The sequence below is a fragment of the Perca fluviatilis genome, unplaced genomic scaffold (assembly GCF_010015445.1).
Source record: "Perca fluviatilis unplaced genomic scaffold, GENO_Pfluv_1.0 PFLUV_unplaced_scaf_20, whole genome shotgun sequence".
In the NCBI taxonomy this organism is placed as follows: domain Eukaryota; kingdom Metazoa; phylum Chordata; class Actinopteri; order Perciformes; family Percidae; genus Perca; species Perca fluviatilis.
This window is the reverse complement of record NW_024375614.1, coordinates 39,931-64,735: the sequence shown is the minus strand read 5'-3', so window position 1 is coordinate 64,735 and position 24,805 is coordinate 39,931. Positions and strand designations below refer to the sequence as shown.

The 24,805-nt window shown below is 41.3% G+C and overlaps 1 protein-coding gene across 1 annotated transcript; it reads right to left on the bottom strand.

The window, feature by feature from the left end:
* Window positions 1–6,326: 6,326 nt before the first annotated feature.
* On the bottom strand, window positions 6,327–8,669 carry LOC120555181 (bryoporin-like). The gene is made up of 4 exons (XM_039793868.1): window positions 8,327–8,669; window positions 7,992–8,114; window positions 7,663–7,757; window positions 6,327–7,113 (listed from the first exon to the last, which is right to left on the bottom strand). The coding sequence occupies exons 3-4, from the start codon at window positions 7,743–7,745 to the stop codon at window positions 6,681–6,683; spliced, it is 516 nt and encodes a 171-aa protein (XP_039649802.1). The 5' UTR covers window positions 7,746–7,757; window positions 7,992–8,114; window positions 8,327–8,669; the 3' UTR covers window positions 6,327–6,680.
* Between the last annotated feature and the right edge of the window lie 16,136 nt (window positions 8,670–24,805).

Genomic DNA, 24,805 nt, shown 5'->3' with positions numbered 1-24,805 from the left:
ACTTCTAGTTTACCACATATTTCAATTTTGCATATTGTCTCTTTGCATGTAAGGATTCAGTTGTTATGAGTGAAAAACATTTTCCAAATTATCTCTTACTGTTATTTAAAAGAAGTAAAAGCTGGATGCTGATCCTCAGGTTCTGCTTCTTGGCTTGCCCAGTCCTTGCATTAAAGGGTCTCACCAATGAAGGCTGCTCAGTATTTTCACATTTGCTGCTCGCAAAAATATATTGCTCAGATGGATTGATAATGCACCACCTACAACTGGGGGTTGGCACAAAGTGATATTTGACTTACTACCAATGGAATATCTAACATACAGATTAAAATGTAGGGTGGATGACTTTTTTAGGATCTGGACCCCTTTCTTTAAATATGCTGGTAAAAGACTTACAATTATTGTATTAAAAGGGATGATAGATGGCAATGAGGAAAACTGGCTTACTGATCTTTTTGGGTTGTAAGGTTGGACATTATTATATTTTTTTTTTCAAATATAGCATTTTCTCTCAAATTGATTTCATTGTTATTTTCTTTATTACTCTCTCTTTTCAGATATGTATTTGCTACATCGCTGTCAATTGTAATGGGTCTGAGTTTCCTTATGTCAGTGTGTAAATGTGTATATGTGTATGTACATATACTCAAATCCCATGTCTTACCTGTTATACTTTCATAGTTTATTAAGGTAGGGAAACGATTTCTCTGAGTGTATTGCACTGTGTATATCACATAACAGGTAGTCGGAGATTTGTTTTGTGGCCATGTTGTTTCGATGTTTGTTGTCTGTGTGTCATGAATCCAGCATCCTGAGCCTGTTTTGCCTAGGTTTTGTTTTGCTCTAACCTGAGGTTCGTTTTTCTGAGTTTCCCTGAACACATCCCGGCTGATTCTCCAACTGCCTACACCTGCTGCTGTCTGCACACCTGGTCCTACTTACCATCCACTGCACCATTTAAGCCGTGACCAGACAACCATTCCCTGCCGGATTGTTAGCGTACACAGTATGTTGTTGCTCTTGTATCAAGCGCCTAGTTTTGCCGAGTCTTTTGCTATTTTTGCTCCTTTTTGCCTGTCGCTAATCAGCTGCCCGTTCCTCTGCTTACAGTTCCTCACCTGGATTGTCACTCTCATCTACCTGGCTGTCAACTTCACTACATTGCATTTGGATCAGCACAAAACCCTGCCACCTTCCAGCCCCACTCCCTGCCGACCAACTGGACCAAATCATTTCCACGTTCTATTCCAAATAAATACTCACCTTGTCAAACTACTTACCTTGTCCTGGGGCCTCTTTCACAAAACCAAGATAAGGGATTAAGCCGGGATTTCCCAGTTATCCTGGATGAATTAAGCCTTGATTCGGTTTCACAAAAGCGGAGGCACATAAATCACCATGGAGATTTATTCTGTACAGCTAGCCTGCTCCTGACCAGGCTAACAGCCAGGATTTATTTAATCCTGGAGCCTTTTCTGATCACCCAGCAGAGGTTTTACCCTATTGTTATTATCAGCCTGGATTAAAATACAGCAGGTGCATTTTGCTGTTTATTTAAGTACTGTTATTATTTAAAGTTGTGACCATTATTTTTTTTTATTTATAATTATTCATGTGACAGTCATTGTTACTGTTATATTGCTGTATGAAGACTGCTGTTCATATTGTTGTTAGAAGTTTGATGAATATATTATGGCAGTTGTTGAGATAATTAGAAAAGGCTGATAACATTTCAAATGTGTTTTAAATGAAGTCTGTTACTAAGGGCAATACATACAATGCTGTACATTTCTATAGTTGGCCAATGCACCTTGAATCATTTTCGTTGATTCATTTTTTTAAATTCTTTAACAATAAGCATCATGTTTGTTCCACTTTCATGTGCATTGTTCTTGGCATTCTTAGCACACAATTTATGTTGTCCAGTAAACTGGGAATATAATTTGGGAGGATTGTACAATTTAAGAACATATCCTAATTGTACAATCCTCCTAAATTATAGTCTTAGTTCACTGGACCAGTACCTATCTAGTGATGTAGGCTACTGTACATTCATGTAATAACAGGGAGAGGACACCTCAATGGTTTTTGACCTTATATTTGGGGGGAAATAACTGATGAATATCACTCTGTTCCATTCATGTTTACAGTGTGCATGGAATTTATCACTTAATTATCTTCATAGCTTCTAGATTTTAGAGTCCAATTTCTTTAGTGTCTTTATTTTCTATGTCCATATATACAAGGAGCAAGGCATATAATATGTAGAGAAGGAAACTCGGCCTCTATAAAAAATAAAAAAATGAAACGCGAGAAAAAGCGTGGCAGATAATAGCGGACCGACTGAATGATAGTCTAAAAATATACATTTATGAAATACTGCTCTTAACTGAAACCATTCAATGAGTCACTGCAAAAACGATCAGTTGTACACTTTGCATTAAAAGCGAGCAGTGGAAGTTAATGACTTAGGAAACTTATATTTTAGCCCATGAGAGAGAGGGAGGAACAGAGTGAAAGAGATATTTACGCATCACATTCTAGCGTTGAAGAAAATTGATCTTCATTGTAAATTTCCTGATACATTATCTTCTGCTTACTTTTAAGGCAAAGAGTACAACTGTTAATGTGTGCAAATGATTAGTAGCCTAATCCTTGAATGGAATGATTTTTACGGTTTCAGTTCAGAGCAGTGGTCAGTTAATGTATATATATATCGCCACTGTTCATCACACCCCCAACCGGCCCGTCAGACACCGCCTACCAAGAGTCTGGGTCTGCCGAGGTTTCTTCCTAAAAGGGAGTTTTTCCTTGCCACTGTCGCGATAGCCACTGCTAATGCTTGCTCTTGATGGAATTACTGTAATTGTTGGGGTTTTGGAAATTACAGAGTGTGGTCTACACCTACTCTATCTGTAAAGTGTCTCGAGATAACTTTTGTTATGATTTGATACTATAAATAAAATTGAATTGAATTGAATTTAGGCTACAATTACGCATTCAGTCGGTCCGTGATCGTCTGCCTCGCTTTGTCTCGCTGTTTCATTACAGCGGCCGTGTTTCTTTTCTTTTTATACAAATAATGTGTTTCACGTCATCATACTTCCACAAGAAGCTGCTGCTCACTCTGTATAAAGTATGTACAACGCGTATTCTCCATTGTGGCATCAGTAAATCTGTGATCGACCTCGCGGTCTTTTGAGGAAAGCCGTGGACGCGCATCTATCTGAATTAGCCTGGCTTGGCCTTCGTGAAACGCACCAAGCCAGGATGCACCGATTAGACTAGGTCAAGCCTCGCTTTATCAGTTATCCTGGATTTATATATTCTGCTTTTGTGAAACAGGTCCCCGGTCCTGCAGGGTTGTGTATTTTTCATCCCTGCCAGTTCATCACTCCTTCTGTTTTTTTGATCCTTTGTATCCTGCCCTTGTTATTAAATCTTTGAGTACAACCTTCTCCTGCCTGCCTGCCTGCCTGCCTCCTCCCTGCATTTGGGTCCTTTAATTCCCTACTGCTGCAACACAACCTGGTTTTAAGAAAAACATGATTTATTCGCGATCTTATGGAGAAGTACTACACTACCCACAATCCTAAGCGTAACAGTGACGTCTATCATTAGTCTAACTCGCTGGTACCATGGAAACCGTACGCACGAACTACAGTACTAGAGCAAGCTGCTGCCAATGAAGTCTATGATAGTTTCTGTACACAATCTTGTACCTTTGACTTTTTGTTCCTTTTCAAAATGTTTTTTGCACCGAATCAAATGTTTTATTGTCACGATTCATCTGGTAGCTGGTTGGCTTGATTACAGGCTTCAATCTCTTTTACCAGATATTAAACAGGGAAAAACCCTTCTGGAACCAGAACCGTTAAGAAAGTGGATCACTGTTGAGCTCTATAACTGTCAGATAAATGTACAGCAGTAAAAGTAGAAAGTAACACAATATAGAAATACTAAAAGTACAAAAATTTTTGAAATGAAATGTTCTTAAGTGCAGTACCTGATTAAATGTACTTAGTTTCTTTACACCACTGCTGATGTTGGACATGTTAGTTTTTATTGTCAATGTTTAATTCTTGTATTTAGGATGAAAAATCAATAAATGATTTTCCAGTTTATGAGGTCCTTGGAAATCAAAGTGCTGCAGTAAATCCTCCTTTTTATGAGATTAGATAAAACTTTATCGATCTCCAGAGAACAAACTCAGGTGTTGTAGCAGCACAAAGACAGAAGGAAGTACAGCGTGCATGTTTCTAGTGTTCATAATGACTCATAAAGTGCTGTAACTTGACCTCCGTAGACATATTTTGATAAGGGAGATTAAAGGTCTAAGTCACACAGAAATGTATGTGTTTGTGTGTGAAAAGCTGCAGTTTGTGTTGTAATTTCTAATGTACAGTAACACTAATACTAATACCACCATGTAAAAAGGTCAGCATTGAAAACATTACTTAGATAAAAGTACACAAGTATTATCAGCTAAATGTACTTAAAGTAAACAGGGCAGTAAAATGTCCCCTGTAAAATGAATAGTGGCATCTTCAGTTAGCTTGTTTTCTCCCAAGCCCCAAATTATTATAAAGAAAATAAAAGCTGCAGATGGTCACCTTTAACAAGCTGGAACCATTAAATGTTTGAAAATTGTTTAAACCATTCATTTATCAAGAAAGTCTTGCTAGTTATTACAATTCTTCAACACTTTGTTCTTTACTTTCATTTTGACATATTTGTTTTGTCTGTAAAATCTCCATCTGTGAAGTAACTAGTAACTATAGAGCGCAACAGTCTGGAAGTAATAATCCCATTAATTTTCTCCATAAGGATTTAGATTATCAGCCATAATGTCTAAACCATCCGAGGTAGACTGACTACGAGCTACGAGGTTGTGAAACAAAGTCTCTGTTCCTGTAGAAGCCAGAAGTCCGTATGAAATCAACCTGGTTTTACTTAGTTACTTTACACCACTGCTGATGTTGGACATGTTAGTTTTTATTGTCAATGTTTAATTCTTGTATTTAGGATGAAAAATCAATAAATCATTTACCAGTTTATGATGTCCATGGAGTTTGAAGTGCTGCAGTAAAGCCTCCTTTTCATAAGATTAGATAAAACTTTATTGAGGGCCCAGTTTTGCAAAAGTAGGATTTCAGATCACAGATTGGATCAAATCTTAGAAATGGGTTTTTCAAAAGCAAAAGAGGGATTTTGAACTAAGATCAGATCATGTAATCCAATTTTACGTTTTATCTGGATCAAACCTGCCATTTGGGTTTTTCAAAACTTTGAACTCGGTTTGGGATCTATTTGATAAAAAAAAATAAAAAAAGGATTATCCTGATCCCATCAGAAGGGTGGATTCAGTTGTGATTTGATGAGATCACAAAATCAATGTTTACTGATGATATATACATTTCTTCATATTTGAAGCATATATGAATCATGTCACATCTAATGCTTTTTGACTATTGGATAGTATTAATTTTGTTTTGTTATTTAACATTATAACAAAATAAAGAATGTAAAATGTTTGTTTATTACAGTGTTTCTGTTTCTTAAAATTACAGTTTCCGCCCATTGCTTACAGACTAAAAATGAATGTTTAGACCGAAGCCTCAATACCTAAACTTCTTGTAGCATACCCTAAACACAGTGTAACCATAGCTTAAACACAGTGTAACCATAGCTTAAACACAGTCAACTTTGCACTTTGATTGCAATTCTGTAACACACTTATTGCGAGACACTTTGTTCAAAAACGAAATCTCCTGTTATCATTGGGAAAATACTCTGTTCAAAATGCTAAACTCATCTGGCAATTGTAGGCACTTACATAACACTTGCACAGAAAACAGAACACCAATCGGTCTGAGCCTTAGCACTACCAATAGGCCCCAGGGAAGCCATTTAGAGAACTTTGCAAGCATGGAGGCAATGAGAGTCAGAGTAAGAGGAGGACAAAGAGAGAGAGGAGTTGGACGTGGAAGAGACATTGCCTGTGATGTTTACGAGGTCTTGTGGCCAGATCCGAACAGAAGGTGGGATCCAGATTACATTTTTTTTTAAACTGGGCCCAGAGATCAAACTGAAGTGCAGCAAAAAGACAGAAGGAAGTTAAGTGACACAGAAAATAGTCAGAAATAAATACCTTTTTAGAAGAGTAATACATCATCTAATATAATACACCAGACATATATAAAATATGATTACATAATACAAGTTACTGTTTGACTATATATATATATATATATATATATATATATATATATATATATATATATATATATATATATATATATATATATAAAAATAAACCTCGGACCAAGTTGTTCATGTTCAGAGTTTAGTTTCTTTCAGCCCCGAGAGAGATTCGGAACAGGCACGTTGTTTATGAACTACACATGTTCACAGAGTTTAAATTACATCAGATTAGATTCAACTTGATATCATTCACACAGTCAGCAGCAGAACAAGGAAGAGGAAGAGCAGTTTAGCATCTAACCAGACAATGACAGAAGTGCATACAGATTCAGATTTAAAAGACAAAATAATGCTGAGAATAAAAAGTGACATTATTCATAAAAGAAGAATCATCTTTTGATATATAAAACAAACTTATTCAGCCTGTTTTAGTGGGACCACTGGGATTAAGGGTGCAGGGAAGAATCAATTTCAAACTAAGAAGAAGACACCTGTACCTTGACGACCGATGTGGCACTGTCTGACATGGTGGCTCGGAGGGTTACATGTCTACCTTTGTGAGTCAGACTGGAGCCTTTAGCGTCCCCTCTGACAAACTCCTTGAGGGTGTGGGTAGACTGTTTGTTGTAACACATCTCTTCAAAAAGGCTGCCATCACATGTTTTATTATTGTCGAAGACTCCCACTGCGTACACATTAGAGTAGAGCATGTAGTCAAAAGGGACAGAGAACATGATAGCCACTTTTTCAAGGCATTCCTCTTCAGACTTATTCTGGAGATCGTAAGTGAAGACTCCAACAGCTCCACGTGCCGAGTAAGAAGTCTTGTTGAACTGAGCTTTGCCAGATTCAGACGGGGCAAGTGTTGGTGGCAGAGGACTTTCACAGGTTCCACTGAAAATGTGCACCCTGGTGACACAAGCAAGAAAAAAAACCTTGGAGTGAGCCATTGAAACACTTTGACATGTTCCAGATGGAGCATCCAGTACAAAGATAACAGTGCATTCCATTTACCTCTGAACTCGGAGGTGCTGTGCATGTTGCTGCAGAAGTGTGGCCTTGCGTGCGTGCTTTATGTCACCTATTTCTGCCAATAGTTTCGTTTTTTTTCACATATGATTCCCTAAACTCTTTCTCATTCATAGACCCAAACAGGGCTCTGTGTCTGTCAGACGGTCTGGATACTGCCACACAGCAAAGGAATAACCTAATGCACAGCAGACTGTAGGGCCGGAAGATGTTTTCATAAAATATTACAACTTTATTCTCCTTATATTACTTTTTTACTCAAAATATCAAAACTCTTCCAAATCTCAGATCACAGATGGTTTGAGTTTTATTTTGACTGTGCACAAAGTTGAGCAGAAATCTTGCTCAAACTCAAAGAGTGCTTCATGAGAACAGCCTGATCTTCTAAGGAAAAGACACACATTGGTTAAAAGTTAAATCTATACTCACTTCGGGTTACACAGGGTGAACTCAGAGCACTTATTCTCAATCTCAATGGTGCACTTGCGATAGGTTAAACCTGGACTTGCCATGATGTCTTCAACCTGTACAGGGAGAAAGAGGATGAGGGTGATTTGGTATTGATTATAATGTCTATATAATGTCATATAGGCAGACGTCTGGAGCCGGCTGTCATGTTCATGTGTGGAAAGTGAAGGTTGCGCCCTTCCCAAAAAACTGAAGAAGCAACAGGAAACGACCAGATTTGGATTGAAAGTATAAAAAAAACAGGTAAAAAGTAAAACAACATTGAAAAAACAGGTAAAAGTGTGACTTACAGCAGAGACGAGATGAATAGTCTGTTACTTCCTATAGTCAAGCTGTGGCTGAAACTGCTGCTCGATGAAGCTTTTTATTCATTTGACTTGAGGCTGAATATCACTGGTTGCTCCGAAGTTGACCTTCAGTCATGAGAGGGGGAGGATTCTGAGATTGTCTGGGTTTTTCCATAATCATGCATGATGCACTACAATTCACATACCACCGAGCATGTCAAGAGTTCAATGAAGCAAGAGATTCTGTGATGCTTTGACAACATGAAAGCTTGCTGTGTTTAAAGCATTTCATTTTTTATATTTAAGTAGCAGCAGGTTATAAACTTCAATTAACCTACCTGGATCTCTAAACTGTAGTCTGAATCAACGGAAGTACATTTCCAGGATAATATCCAATAAAATAAAATCCAGAATGCATCTGTGTTGTAGCCAGACCTTCCTACACAGCGCTGTGGAGATAGAGCTGACAATGCGAGACTAAAACTGTAACCCTGAAGTCTTCCCACTGATTCCCCTCTCGCCTTTAATCTGCCATTTGCAGAGGAACTGTTCCACTGAGAACCTAACCAAATAAATAAAGCACTACACTAGAATGTGGCATTGGACAACAACACTCCACCTTTAAAAGCAGGTTAAACTCAGATAGCCTCCAACAATAACAATCAAACAATCAAACCCTGTATCAGCTGTATAACCCAGTAGCAATAACAGCCATAAAGGCAACTGATCAGACTGTCCTCACCCAGTAAACGACCATATAAGGCAATAGTGCAAGCTGCTTACTGCATAACGATGTACATTTGTTGTCAGGCAGCCCCCTCTAGTGGCCGCAGTAAGTGTTACAGGAGGAAACAAGCAAGGGAGGTTCCAAATGGCACCAAACTCTGCATAAGGAGGCAGGTTGGGGTGGTGGTCATGGCTCAAACACACACAAGACTTTCACCCAGTTTTCTGTATTCGCCTTAACATCTGGAAACAGGTGTTGATGTCCTGAAGAAGTTAACCCTTGTGTTTTCCTCCCGTCGACCATGCACTAGTTGTCCTCCCGGGTCAAAATTGACCCTGTCTGTTTTGCCAGTTTATAAAGCATGAAGTATAAATTATCACCCAATTCTATGTTACATCTTCTTAGCCAACTTCTTTCCAACCTTTTACCACTAGTTTTACACTTATTTTAATATATGGTCAAAAACATGCACAAACACGCATTTATATAAAATTATACCTAATTTCTGAGTTAAAAAAAGCTGAAATTATGAATTATTTTGACCAACAGTTGAGATCAACAGGAACATATGTTGATGGGTTATCACAGACTGGTATAAGTCAAAGTTTAGTCAGGATACTGTTTTGAAACTATTTAAATTTTTTTAATGGCAGACAATAATCACTTGTTGTCCTCCCGGGTCAAAATTGACCCGGTCTGTTTTGGCTATTACAGTTTTTTCTGAATGCTTAAACTCTAACTGTGATTGTCATAGCACAATTTCTAAAACTATTAATACTTATAGCAAAACCACTCACTGAGTTTGCAAAACTAAAAGCATAAACACTGCTTTGCACTCAGTTTGCAATTTTGTAACACACACACACGCAAAACTGTAGGTACAATCCACTGCACTGCACTCTTTTTGCAGAACTGTAAACACAACTCACTGCTTTACACTCATTTTCCAAATTATCTACACACCCCTAGCAAAACTATACACATGTATGGCTATTATTTACACTATTTTGCAAACTGTCTGGCACACTGTCACATGTGAAAACTATACTATACTAAAATAAGCCACAGGTGAACTGTCCGTGTGGAGTACAATGAAGGGAGCAGGAAGAGTGAGAATAAGAGGAGGCTGAGGAAGAGGATGTGGAGGGGAAGAAGTAGGAGGAAGAGGAGGAGGAAAAGGACGCAGAGGTGAAGAAGCGAGAGGGCGAGGACAACAAGGACAAGGATGAGGAGGGGGTAGAGGGAGGGTAAAAAGAGTAAGAAATAGAATTACTGATGACATCAGAGATACAATAGTGGACCATGGTATCAACCATGGAATGACCCTGAGGGAAGCTAGCCAAAGGGTTCAGCCTAACTTGAGCCGCTACACTGTAGCAAGCATCATAAGGAAATTTCAAAATGAGAATCGGTTAGTACAGTCACTTTGCACTAAGTTTTGTAGCACTGCCATACTCTAATAAGAAACACAACAATACAAAACCATAACAATGTAAAAATACTGAAATTGTTACTTTACAGAATTGTTAGACGTCAAGATGCTGGGGGCAGAGGAAGAATGTTCACTGCAGAACAAGAGACCCATATAGTCAATATGGTGATTGCAAATAATTCCATAAGGCTACGAGAAATACAGCAGTGCATAATTGAGGATAACACCACCTTCCAAAACATACAATGTGAGCATTTCTGTATTATGTTGTGTACTTGCCCGCAACAGAATATGAATGAAACAAATCTACAGAGTCCCTTTTGAAAGAAACGGTGAACGTGTGAAACAACTGCGATATGACATGTTACATATGTGCATGTAAGCTATAGTATCATTTGTACTGAATCTGGAAGTGCATCCTGTAGTGCTGTGCATGGGCCTGCTGTGCTGCATTTGTTTTGTCTTGTCCAGAGAGTGATGGAGCTGGAGGCAGATGCTATGGGTCATGAGCTGCTTTTTGTGGATGAGGCAGGTTTTAACCTGACTAAAACAAGGAGACGTGACAGGAACATTATTGGACACCGTACCATAATCAATGTCCCAGGACAACATGGTGGTAACATAACTATGTGTGCAGCTATAAGTCAAAATCGTGTTGTTCACCGTCATGCAACCCTAGGCCCATATAACACTGCAGACATCATTACATTCCTGGACACCTTACATGACATGCTCACTAATGTTCAGAGACCAGAGCAGACCAGATACATCATCATATGGGACAATGTTAGTTTCCATAGGGCTGCTTTGGTCCACAACTGGTTTACAGATCACCCACTCTTGACGGTACTCAACCTCCCCGCATACTCTCCATTCTTGAATCCAATTGAAGAGTTCTTCTCTGCCTGGCGTTGGAAGGTCTATGACCGTCATCCCCATCAACTAATAGCCCTTTAACAGGCAATGGAGGAGGCATGTGGGGATATTGACTAGGCATCATGTCATGGCTGGATACGGCATTCCAGAAGATATTTTCCCCGGTGCCTTGGACTAGAGGACATTGCTTGTGATGTAGACGAAATTGTGTGGAGAGACGACACGATGTAGACTGATTTATTTTTTTTTTCTTCTGAGTGAAATTACTATTTTGTGTTTTGACTTGGAAAAAAAATGTGTTTGTTTTGATTTGTGTAAATAAACACCAATACTTGAAGTTTGGATCCCTGTATGTTTACAGAACTATGAACAAAGTATGACCTCAAACTGACATAGCCTACCTTGTGCACAGAGAAAGCAAAAGCCAGATGTGTTCTTTATTCATGCCATCAGTGTGTAGTTGGCGCATTGTGTGCTTATTAATGTGATGGCTTGTGTTAACTGTTTGATACGAAAAATACAATTTTTACGAAGGTTTGAAGAGTTAAGCAAGGTTTATTAGCTTTTGCGAGAGAACTACAATGTTTTGCTGATTTGGTGAAAGGTTTTCTTATTTGTGTGTAGAGTTTTGCAAAAATAGCCAATAGTTACAAAAAAATGTGCCTAAGCCATCAGAACAAACTGTAATAAAGTATAAATGATCAGCCAATTCTATTTTACAACTTCTCAACAACTTCATTCCAACTCATTACCAAAAGTTTTACACTTATTTTTGGAATTTAGGTGAATAAACTTCATTTACATGAAACAATATTTAACAAATTTTATTATTTTTAATGGCAGCCAATAATCACACCTGGTGTCTTCCCAGGTAGAAATTGACTTGGTCTGATTTGCGTGTTTATAAAGCATAGACTTTTATAAGATTTATAATTAAACACTCAAGTCTTTAGTGATTAACTCAGTTATTTAGTGCTCTTAGATTTGACTGTTGCCTTTGACACTGTCAACCACTCTATCCTCTTATCCCGACTCAAACAAAGTGTTGGCATTACGGGCATAGCCCTAAAATGGTTTGAATCTTACTTGGCAGATAGGAGTTTTGCTGTCCACCTTGGGAATTGCTCTTAATCTGCTGCCCCTCTTTCTTGTGGGGTCCCCCAAGGTTCCATTTTGGGACCCATGCTCTTTTCTCTGTACATGCTGCCCTTAGGGTCCATTTTAAAAAAACATAACATTTCTTTCCACTGTTTTGCAGATGATGTACAAATCTATTTGCCTGTAAAAAACAATGAGAAAGACACTGTCCAGCCTTTGTTGAACTGCTTGAGTGATATCAAAATTTGGTTGGATCAGAATTTTCTCTATCTCAAAGATAATAAGACTGAAATTGTTGTTTGGTCGTGCTGTACATTTTAGTGCCTGTGTAGATGCTCTTGGTACTTTAGGTTCCCATTTTCGACCTTTTACCAAGAATCTGGGCGTGATTTTTGACTGCTCCAAACCTCTGGAATGGTCTACCTATTCATGTAAGAACAACTCGGACTACTGAAACATTCAAGTCCTTGCTTAAGACCCATTACTATGCATTGGCTTTCAATTCTAGTTGAGTTTTGATATCTTGACCTTTTTCTAATGTTGGTTATTTTGTATTGTATATTGTGTATTGTTTGTGTATATTATCTCTTTGATTTTGGACCTTGTTAAGCACTTTGGTCAACTATGGTTGTTTTTAAACGTGCTATATAAATAAAATTGAACTAAACTGAATTCTGTGTTACCACTTTTATTCAACTTCAGTCCAATTCATCTCAACTAGTTTTACACTTATTATTTTATATATATGGTCAACAGACCTCATTAACATGAAATTATACATTCTGAGTAAAATGAGATGAGATCATTTCAATCAGGAGAGACTTGTTTGCAGATAAGCAAAAGGTTTTAATGTACAAGAGCATGTACTGTACAGTGTATTGGAGATTGAACTCCATCGTTATATTAATACATTTAATATAGGGTTAGGGAACCAAGATGTAACCCTCCGATGGAATCCAGACACCGGTGGTGGCGGAGAAGGCCGGAATACCCGACCGAGGAGGCACTGGAGCGACAGCCAGAGAATCACTAGGACGGGAGGTGGAAGGGAGGAGGCGGGAGTGAGTTCTCGCGTGAGTCAGTCAATCGCGCGAATCAGCCGGCTGAGTGGATCTGATTCAGACTAGCGAGTGCAGCCTCTCCTATAAATGTAGTATATTAAAATGCAATTAGGTCGAACAGACAGTCCGAAACATCGCAAGCTCCTGGGTCCGATGTGGGATCAGACTCGAAATCCAACATAGCGAGACAGCAGAGCATGATACAAAATAGCACAGGAATGAGCGCCATACAGCCGTCGGACAACACGTTTTCCTGAAATGACAGCTGATAGCACAGGGAGAGAAGCAGCTTTTTAAAACAGTGTTGTGACGCTATGATTGGCCTATGGGATCCTTGGCCGTTCCTGATTGGTTTATCAGAAGGTGAATGCCTCCATCGCTGATTCGCTTTAGGAGGGACTGATTACTTGTTAGGTCTTCCTGAAAGAATTTGCACTGAGCTACATTTCAATCAGGAGAGACTTGTCTGCAGATATGCAGAAGATTTTAATGTACAAGAGCATGTACTCTACAGTGTATTGGAGATTGAACTCCATCGTTATATTAATACATTTAATATATTAATACATTTAATATAGGGGTAGGGAACCAAGATGTAACCCCCAAAACATGACTGAAATTGGAACATGAAGGAAATAAAACACACGGAAATTATAAAAGATTTTAAATTTATAAAATGTAGCTTACCTCTGGGTGGCACGGATCTGAAACAGAAAAGCAAATGCAGTGACCCGTACCCGAAAACGCATGCAAAATACTGCCTGTATTTCGTCATCGGCGACTCAGGCCGGCATATTCGGCATTCCTGCCGGTGCGGCGACTCAGGCCGGCAAACACGGCATCTCCGCCAGTATGGCAACTCAGGCCGGCAACAAGGCATCTCCGCCGGTAAGGCAAAACGGGCTGGCATACACGGCATCTCCGCCGGTAAAGCAACTCGGGCCGGCATACACAGCATCTCCGCCGGTACGGCAACTTGGGCCGGTACATAGAATGAAACATAGCTTCCATATTTGTTTTTAATTAAAACTATTTAGGAACAGGATATTTCCGTCGAAATAACGGCTAAACTGAAGAATTACACCACCACTGGTTATATGCTGTTACAGCACATCGTGCGGGTAAACATGAAGAAAACAAGGCATCTCCGCCGGTTACGGCAATGTAGCCTTGAACATAAACCATCTTCTTGTATTACTTATATCTAGTTCGATATGAAGGGGATTGCCCCGTGGATGTGAGACATGCCACCCGTGGCCCAAATGAAAACACGAAGAGTAAGCCGAAGAAGTCCACCGACCCAGCCTTTGCATCGAGGTCCGAGACATTCCTTGATTGGCCGCCGTGGTAGCGGCCCCAATCCTGAATCAATGCCCTGAATAATGCTGCGGTGAAATGCCAGATTTGAGGAGAACTGCCCCCAGATGTTGCCTAAACCACCCTTTAGACAAGGGACGATCCCCTGAAATAATGAACAGAGGCGCGAGGGAGTTAGTAGAAGGCCTTACTTTAAGATAGTTTAACATGGATTTAAATGGGCAAAATAGTGTACCTGTACGGGCGAGAATAACTGAGCAAGCTCCTCCACGTTGCTCCTCCAGAATGCTTAAGTTGTAAGCAATAGTGATTAGCGTGAAAGGCCAGATCAGAGAAAGTAATATAACTATTGGGATTGAAGGATTTAAAAGGAGTAGCAAATTCACCGCATCTGAGAAATGCATAGAAAGCTAACAGGAAAACGGACTCCAGAAGTGCATCTATATACAGGGAAAAAAAACACCTGTCCTGAGTGTCGACACTAGATTATGTAAAATGCCGAGTGTGATAGGCTGCCTGAGGTCAGGGGAAGAGGGGCGAACTTTAGAGACTCCTTTCAACAGCAATTAAATAGCCGGATTAGAAAGGAGGCTTGGAAACGATGGATAGTAACATTTTATATGAAACTGAATACAGGTCTGCAATCAACCCACAAGTATACTGCACCTTGAAGTTGCGAGTATCGGTACAATAACATATGAATGCACGAATGCTTTTAACAAGAACAGGTCTGGAAGGTACACAAATTATTACACAGAATAAGGAAAATGTATGCCAGGCAAAATCATAAGTTTTTAGAGTGGAAGCCGCTAGACCTTTCCTCATGTACATCTTGGAAGATTCTAGATATTGCTGCAATGGGTTGAGTTAATATAGCTCTAGCTCTTGAAGAGAGGGAAGCGCTACCGGGACGGGGCTGGCTGACGGGCAGAGGCTTCGCAAGGTCTGAAAGTGAAAACGAGACAGAGCATCAGCTGCATTGTTGAATTGCCTGGTGACATGACGGGCAGTGATGATGAAATTATTCATTACCACGGATCATGTGATGCTTCTCATGTGATGCTTCTGATGAATGGCATAATTTTCCTACATGAAGAGCGCTCTCTATTGATTATGCTGACAACTACCTGATTATCACACATGACTGAGATGCGTTTACGCTTCCAGTGATGCCCCCAGACGCGGCAAGCTACGGCAATGGGGTAGATCTCATGCAGGGCGGAGGAATTGGACTGGGAAAATCCAATCTAAGGTAATGCCGACAAACTGTAAGCAGGTGGCGGGACCGATAGTTTTCGCATCGGACAGTGGGACGCCGAGGGACCCAAAACAGAGCCGCAATTTACCCAGAGACGTACCGCAGCCATCATGAGGAGGGTCCACGAGAAGAAAGTCGTCCAGCAAGTGAAGCACCGAGGGCACCCTCACCCTGTAAAACAGGATCCAGCACAGGGCCTCGGAAGGTTAAACGCACCCAAAAATAGAACTTAGAGTCCCACCTAACGCCAAAGAGGGGCCACTGCAAAGGATGAATGGGCACTACTTTAAATGCGTCAGTGATGTCCGCCTTGGAGAGCCAAGTGCCCACCCTCGCCAGCTTAATCAATCTAATGGCGTTATCCACGGTGGCATAATGCAGAGAAAAAGGAGCGGCCAGAATGAGACTACTGATGCTCGTGACAGGCCCGTTGTGCGGCGCAGATAAATCAAAGATTAGGCGTTTCTTCCCCAAATACTTCAGAGTAGCCATGCCGATGGGACTGACACGAAACACGGCAAACGGAGACGAGCTGAAAGGTCCGATGACGTACCCCTTATCGACCTCCGACTAAACCTGTTCGAGTCGTGATTATCCTGATCTTTAACCCGAGTCTTTAAATTGACTCACGAATCGCGAGTCTATTGTATCATTAACCCGGTTCAGGTGAGTCCTACTACAATTAAATCTAAAATAACAGCGCTGCACACAAACCTCTTGCAACATTAGCTACTACTAGTCCTAGCCATCTTAGCTGGCAAAAGCTGTATAATTACAATTTCGTAGGCAACAACAACTCCACAAGTCAATTCAAGCGACTGAGAGAGCAGAGATACAGTTCCCGACCTGCAGCCTCAAAGCCGGAAGCTCACAGACCATGGGATTCACTTGAGAACTCACGTTGATGACTCGTGAGTTGTCGGTGATTGAGTTCTCGCGTGAGTCAGTCAATCGCGCGAATCAGCCGGCTGAGTGGATCTGATTCAGACTAGCGAGTGCAGCCTCTCCTATAAATGTAGTATATTAAAATGCAATTAGGTCGAACAGACAGTCCGAAACATCGCAAGCTCCTGGGTCCGATGTGGGATCAGACTCGAAATCCAACATAGCGAGACAGCAGAGCATGATACAAAATAGCACAGGAATGAGCGCCATACAGCCGTCGGACAACACGTTTTCCTGAAATTACAGCTGATAGCACAGGGAGAGAAGCAGCTTTTTAAAACAGTGTTTTGATGCTGTGATTGGCCTATGGGATCCTTGGCTGTTCCTGATTGGTTTATCAGAAGGTGAACGCCTCCAGTGCTGATTCGCTTTAAGAGGGACTGATTACTTGTTAGGGCTTCCTGAAAGAATTTGCGCTGAGCTACATTTGTTGTTTGGATTAATGGCTGGTATGTGACAATTATTATATTCCCAGGTTAAAATTAACTGATGCAATTGTATTCACAAACAAAGGAGAGCTACCAAAACGGAAAAAATAATTTAAGGAAAATCGTCTTGTCTCAATTTAGGAAAAGACACAACAAAGGTGTTATAACAACAACTTTACAAAGCTGTAGTTTGAAGTTGTGTCTGTATGTTTGTATTTGTGTGTGTGTGTGCATTTGTGTGTGTGTGTAAGTGCGGGCACGTGTGTGTGTGTGTGTGTGTGTGTGTGTGTACAAGTGTCTGTGTACATTTTTATGTCAGGACAGCTTAATAGGGTGATATATTGCAGGTCTCAACTGTCTGTGTGTGTGTGTGTGTGGGGGCACGCATCGGCGTGTGTGCATGTGCATGTCTGCATGTACATGTATGTCCGTGACGTGTGCGTGTTCATCTGCTGAAAAGAACAGTAGTGTGCTCCACTATGCAACGGGTGTGTGTGTGTGTGTGTGTGTGTGTGTGTGTGTGTGTGTGTGTGTGTGTGTGTGTGTGTGTGTGTGTGTGTATGTTCATGTGCTGAAAAGCACAATAGTATGATCTTTTGCAGGTCTTGCGACACCCTCCCAAGTTGTCCACTGCACCTGTGCCACAGACCTCACTCTGAGCGCCTCCTGGTCAATTCTGGTGACCTCTGCGACAACAAGATCCTTCCTCTCCTTCCTGCTTTCCTTGGACCATAGGCTGGATGGGTCATTCCATCCGAGGCCTGCCCGCCCTGTCTGTACCATGCCCACGACTTGTTGATGTTGCAGTCTTCCCATCACCTTCGCACCTCCTCCTTGGCCCTCCATTTCCTTCCAGTCTCAACTCTGGCATTTGCATCAGCCACTGCCCTGTCGGAGTCCCTTAACTCCATCACCAGCCTTGCCTTCTCCTGCCTGTAGCCCAAGGTGATGGATTTCAGGGGTAGTTGGAGTCAATTCCATCCATACAGGCCAGCAGCTTAGAAGCACCGTGGTAGGCCGAGCCATTTTCGGATGAAGGAGTTGGCTTTTGCCTCCTGGCTTACGGCTGATGAGGTGACTTCGCACAGCTTGAGAGGTCACATCACCCTTGGGTAAAAGGTGAAGTGATAACACCACACCTTATACTTTCAGGTTTCCATTTAATATATATAGTTCAGAGTTTTACACTTACTGTTCTTGGTTTACATGCACAATGAATACAAATTTGCAGCTTGTTTAGACGTAGAAAGAGATTCTTTGTAGCTGTACTTGAATATGACAGCCCTTTCACATTCTCTGTAATCAATCATTTTAAATATATAAAAAACAATATAATTATATTTAAAAGTGTATTATTCCCGGAGTCTGAGGTCATCAGGACAGATGTTGTTAGTGGTCCCCCGCACTCATTTTGAAACCAGAGGGGATTGATCTTTTCAATCAGTGGCACCCAGGATGTGGAACGCACTGCCACTCTCTTTGCGTTGTTCAAACTCTGATTCTTTTAAAAAGCATTTGAAGACTTGGCTATTCAAACAGCCTTTTAGTTAGACAAGGGCTTTTATAGCTGTCTGATTTTATGTACCTAGGTTTTCCTTTGTATTCTCATGTCTTCTATTTATCGTATTCCAATTTAGCACTTTGTGATTTTATCTGTGAAAAGTGCTATATAAACCAACGTATTAGATCTCTGTCATCTGGATTGTGACGTGCTGATCAGCTAACACAATATGATTATTGACTGAAAGGCTCATCCCTGTTGATATGATCGAACACCAAAAAGATGTAATCCTGGCTAACTTTTAAAAATCCAAACTTCACAGAATTTTTTTCTCTCTCTCTCTCTCTATCAAATCATATTTGCCCGAGCATCAAACACTGATTTGACATACATGCTAATTAAATAACAGCCAATGGGACATTGTCGAAATTTGGTGCACTTTGGCTCAAACCCTCATAACTGAAATATTAAAGGTCTTCAAACCAGATTTTGACACAGGGCCCCTTCACGAGACAGGGCCCTGCTTATATTAGGCTTTTTCACTTTGTAAACCTATAACATGCACAAAAAAGATATATGTTACACAATAAAGGAAAGGGTAAAAGCATATGAGCACTTTAAGATTGGGTAAAAATGCAGGGGACACATCAGGCCAAGAGTATTCCAGTTTGTATTTGTGCTTTGGTGTAAATGTAAACACATTTATGATCAATCAAATTACCACAAAGTAAAAGACACGGAGCCTCAGGGGCCACCGAGGTTCTGGGTTAGCCATGACCATAATAACACAAATTGTGAGAATTAATCGAAAGATTGTTGATTGTGTGTAAATAAAAAAGCTTCCGCTAAAATGATGGTGTATAGCATCATGGATGGATTACTCAAAAGATGTGCCGAAGGGCCAAAGGGCTCAGGGGCCACAAACTATTATTATTGTTATTGACATTTCTTGTTGAACAGTCAAATGTTTGTTTAAAGCTGCAGAAATAACTAACTTTGAGTAGGGATGTCAGTTTTGTTTTTTTGTCCCCAATTTGGATCTGAGTCCTTTTTAATATTTAATATTTGAGTAATAAAAGAGCATCTCTTCCCACATAAACCAGCTCATTCAATAGTGAGAAACCAATGAGTATTTATGAGTGAATTTACCAAAATGTGCAACATAATAAAACATAGAAAGGATAAACACTAGAGCAGGATTTCTTACAACCTGGCAACCCTACTGTTGTCCCTATTAGTGACACAAAACGGATCTACAACACATTAACTATTAAAGCTGTTAGTTCCATAGGCGGCACTAGGCTATTTTTAAGGTGCTGAAGCACCCCTAAAAATCATCTCAGCACCCCTGAAAAATAACGTCCTTATCATTGTGAATTTGTGAAATCGTTTAGTGCTCAAACCTTATTACTTTTGCAAACCGAATTTTAGCGATACATGACGACAGGCTCAGCTCAGTTGTAGCCTAAAGTCAACAGCCTATCTGCGATTCCATGAACGAGGGCGCCTCAGCCTACTGTTCAGTCTGCGCAGATAACTTTGGGGAACGGTCGTCAGAGTATGGCTACTTTCAATCACTGAAAAGGTATGGCTAATAGAGTGAAAATTAAATTTAACCGAATGAACACATTAAGTAGGCTACAGGTGTAGTATTTGTGGAACCAATCTGTGATCCCTGATCACAATGATGGCAATTATATCTGAATTAGCCTAGCTTATTCACCACGGAGTCCAATTTTCTTGTGCAACGTCAGACAAAATTGCTAACTGAAGGCAGATATAGCTAGCTTAGGAGTAGCCTACAACGAGTTTTTAAAGTATGCTATTAATAGCCTGCCTTAAAGGCTTGAGCACCGCTAAAAATACCCCAGCGCCGCCGCTGCAGTTACCTCCCTACCAGACACTTTCTTATTTTTAAGTGTCAATGCCAATGAAAAATAAATAATTTGACCTGACGGATCGCCGACCTTCGCCGACCTTGCGAAGTACCGTGAAAGGGCCTTGCCACTTCGCCAGCAGACTGCTTTCCGACGACGGCAACAGCAGCAGCACCTTCTGTCCGGACACAAAGGAGCGACTGCGTGCTGTCCGGTCATACCACGTCTTTTGCCTCGTCTGAGCCCGGGCCAGGTGTTGGTGGGCCATGGAGCTCAGCCCAGTTTCTCCCGCATCTTCAGGACATAGCTCGCGATGTTAGTTGGTTGGTGAGGAGCGTCCCCCTCCCAACTCTCTCGGAGGATGTCAATCAGACCTCTCACCTCCCGTCCGAACAAGAGTTCGAAGGGAGAGAACCCGGTGGATGCCTGCTGTACTTCTCTGTACGCGAACAACAGGTAAGGAAGTCACTGGTCCCAGTCAGCTTCCGACTCAAACACAAACTTCCGCTGCATCGACTTCAGGGTCTGATTGAATCTCTCAACCATGCCATCGGACTGCGGGTGGTAGGGTGTGGTTTTAATGCCATGGATCCCTAACAGGGAGTACACCTGCCTCAATGTCTTGCTGGTGAAGGTAGTACCCTGATCGGTTAAGATTTCCTTGGGGACACCCATACGGGAGAAAAGTTGAAGTAAACTATTGGCCACCTGCCTCGCCTTAGTGTTTCTGAGGGGGAATGCCTCTGGGTAACGTGTTGCTTAATCACAAATCACCAAGATGTAGTGGTGACCTGCCCTACTCCTCTCTAAGGGACCAACTACATCCATGGCAATGCGACTGAAAGTTGTGTCAATAATGGGAAGACTGATGAGCGGAGCTTTTAAGCCTCTCTTGGAGCGAGCAGACAACTGGCACTCTGGACAGGACCTACAGTATTCTGCTATGTCATTGCTGAAACCTCACCAATAGAATCTTTGCAGGATTCTCTTCTCTGTCTTCTCCCTGCCCAGATGTCCTGACCATGGAACACTGTGACCCAAGTGCAACACTTTGGCCCTAAGAGCCTCAGAAACAACCAACTGCTCTGTGTCTGCACTCACTCGATACGGTTTCTCATTATTGACAACAAAACATGTGTCACCTTCCCTCATGGCTTCCCTGGCCTCATCAGGGGTTTTAGCAGAAGATAAGCAAGAGCTAAGAGTGGGGTCTGCCTGTTGAAGCATCTGGAAGTCCTCACAAAAGGCTTCAGTGCCCTCTAACTGTGGGGAGAACAGACTTTCCTGCATCGCTGTACCTGACACTTTCGCTCTGCGCCTCCCTGCTTTAGATTTTTTAGGTTTGCCACCAGGACAACTCTCAAATGGTAACTCCGACCAAACATCAATGTCTGGTCCATCTCTGGCCTGGGCTCTAGTTGTAACATAAGCATCAACTGTGTCAACACTTTGTAATAGCTCTGTAAGAACTGGTACATCCTGGCCTAGAATCACTGGGTAAGGGCATTTATCTAAAATCTAAAGTACTTCTGACCATCAGTGGCGGTCTCTCTAGGAAGCCAAAGGAAGCCTGGCCTCCCCATAAAAATATAAAACATAATTTAAAATATAATTATTTTTTTTTTAATAACATTTAAAAAAAAAATTTTTACGATAAATGTTATAATTTAAAATTACGTTTTATATTTTTAACCATAGGAATTATAAATGTACGGTTGTGTTTTACTGATTTTGTAATTTCCCTTATCAAAACATTCCATTATCATTTTCTTCAGAGCGAAACAGCGCCCCTCTGTCACTGCGTGTGTGGTGCAGTCCTGTCTGGGCTCTGTCTAGTGGCCAGTAAAATGCTACGAATGCTCAAAGGAGGCCAGCTTTTCCTGGCCTCCTTTAGAGAAAAAAAATAATATTTTCAGCCAATCAGATTGAGGCTAGGTTTGACCGAGCTCGACATTGAATGGTCAATTCATCATAAATAAAAGAACCAGGGAAGCCAGGTTCAACCTGGCTTCTCACCAATCACATGCCTCAGACAGATGGGTAACTATGGTAACAGTACAGCAGCGGTGCCGGCCGGTGTCAGCTGAGCTAACAGTCAGTTAACAGCAAGTTTACACAATGAATGGCACAAAAGTGCTTTTTTGATTTTCTTTATAGATTAACCACAAGCTAAAAAGCGTAAAAGAGCGGAGGCAGAAAACTCAGCAACTAACTGAATGAAGTAGCGACCCTTCTAGCAACAGACGACGAGGGAGCTAATCTTGTAAACCAAGCTAGCAGCACCAGGGTAGCCCCAGAGGGAACATCAACGTCAACTCAGTGCTGCCAGCCTCGGGCTCACACTTTTCCTGGTACACGTTTTGGAGATGAGGATTTATTTTTAGTGTTATGACTGCAACACAAGGTAATAATGCTGGTTTATTATTATTATTATGCTGCCGCCGTGCAGTAAATTGGCATGATTTATCAACTGTTCAGTAACCGTTCAACTGGAAGTTTATACGAATTATTGGAGATAATTGTGTTTTTTTACACTTGTGTAAAGCCTAGTGTACGTATTGACCAGAATGAGGTCATACCGATTTTTTATTATCCTACCGTATTGTTATAAAATTATTAGGCCCAGCTTAACACGCAGGCCCAATATCTTAATGCCTGTAATTTGCTATTGCTGTGCTACAAAAACTTAAGGCTGCATTTCTCTATTTCATTTCAGTGTTCAAATCAGTCAGTCCTGACATATATGTCAGTTCTATTATTTCCCGGTGTTTGGGGATCAGTAGCCCACGGCAGGCTAATTACGGTGTTGGATAGGCTATTTAGATGAATTGAATCTCTATACAGTTCAATAAATTGTGATGGATGCAGTTTGGTGTGTGGGGGTTGACTGTGGCTTAAAACTTCACTCTGGAAAAGTTGTCAGCACCCCCAATTCAAAATATGTTTCCGCAGCTCTGGTGCAAGCTGTCGCCGAGTTTGACACAACGCTAGCAGGGCGCCTAGCATCAGCTACAACATTTACGGGTGTGTCAAAGACAATTCAGAATGACATAATAGAGAGCGCTGCTCATGTTATTCAGGAAGAAATAGATAAAGAAATAAACACAGCGTCATTCATAGCAGTGGAAGTGGATGACACCACAGACATATCATTTGCCAATTGACGGTCATTATCTGCTACGTAAATAAAAAGGGAATGATATGTGAGCGGTTTCTTGGTTTCTTTGACGTTAGCCTTGAACGAGATGCTGAAGCCATAACTGCTGTGGTGATGCGGGCACTTGCCAACTACAATCCTGAAACAAAGCTCATTTGTCAGACAATGGAGCAAGAATATGCATTCTTAATATTTCCATAGCATTTATCTAAAATCTTATTATTTCGGGTATGGCATCTTACATATTGTTCAAAGCCTGGTAAAACTGCCTCTGGCTTACAGTGGTTAAAATCACCTAAAAAGAAGATCGGAGCTACGGGTGTGCGCTGCAGCTGTTCAAGTGCGCACTCTGCTATGCATGTAGCAGCTTTACTTGCATTAGCGCTGGGAGGGACATAAACAGCAACTATAATAACACTGCCAAACTCCCTTGGGAGGTAGTGTGGTCTCAGGGATAGACAGAGTAGTTCTATATCCGGACTGCATGTGATGTCTCTTACTGTATACTGTCTGCACCATTTGTCACTCACGTAAATGCACAAGCCTCCTCCGCTCCTCTTGCCTGACGTTTCTGAGGAGCGGTCGACTCGCACAAGTGAGCAACCGTCCAGATTAAGCAGAGAATCAGGGACTCGTTGGTGAAGCCAGGTCTCGGTAAACACAAGTAGGTTTGATTCCCGGAATTCAAAACAGTTTCTGTGGTTGAGTCGGAGTTCATCCATCTTAGGCATCAACTACTGCGCGTTGCTCGGGATTATTGATGGTAGTGGTGGTTTACTTGCTCGCCCGCGGAGACGCTCTCTGACGCCTCCTCGCCTTCCTCGCTTTCGCCGCGGCCGTGTGGCTCGGATGACAGCCGGCAGATGATCCGGGGGTGTAGATTGGAATGATCGGAGAGACAACAGCGTATCTCTGGAGTATATACGTCGTAGTCCATATTCCCACTGTGTTGCGGGGCATGGAACTAAAAGATCACTAATTGTCATCAGAGCCAGCAGCAGACCAGCTAAGTGTAGGCTTAGTGCCATAATAAGTGCTTGCTATGGCCAGGTATGTAACATATTCTGGAATCAGACATTCTCTTCACTGTGCAATTGGGCCTAATGTGACCTGGTTGGCCACAACCTTGGCATACAAGTA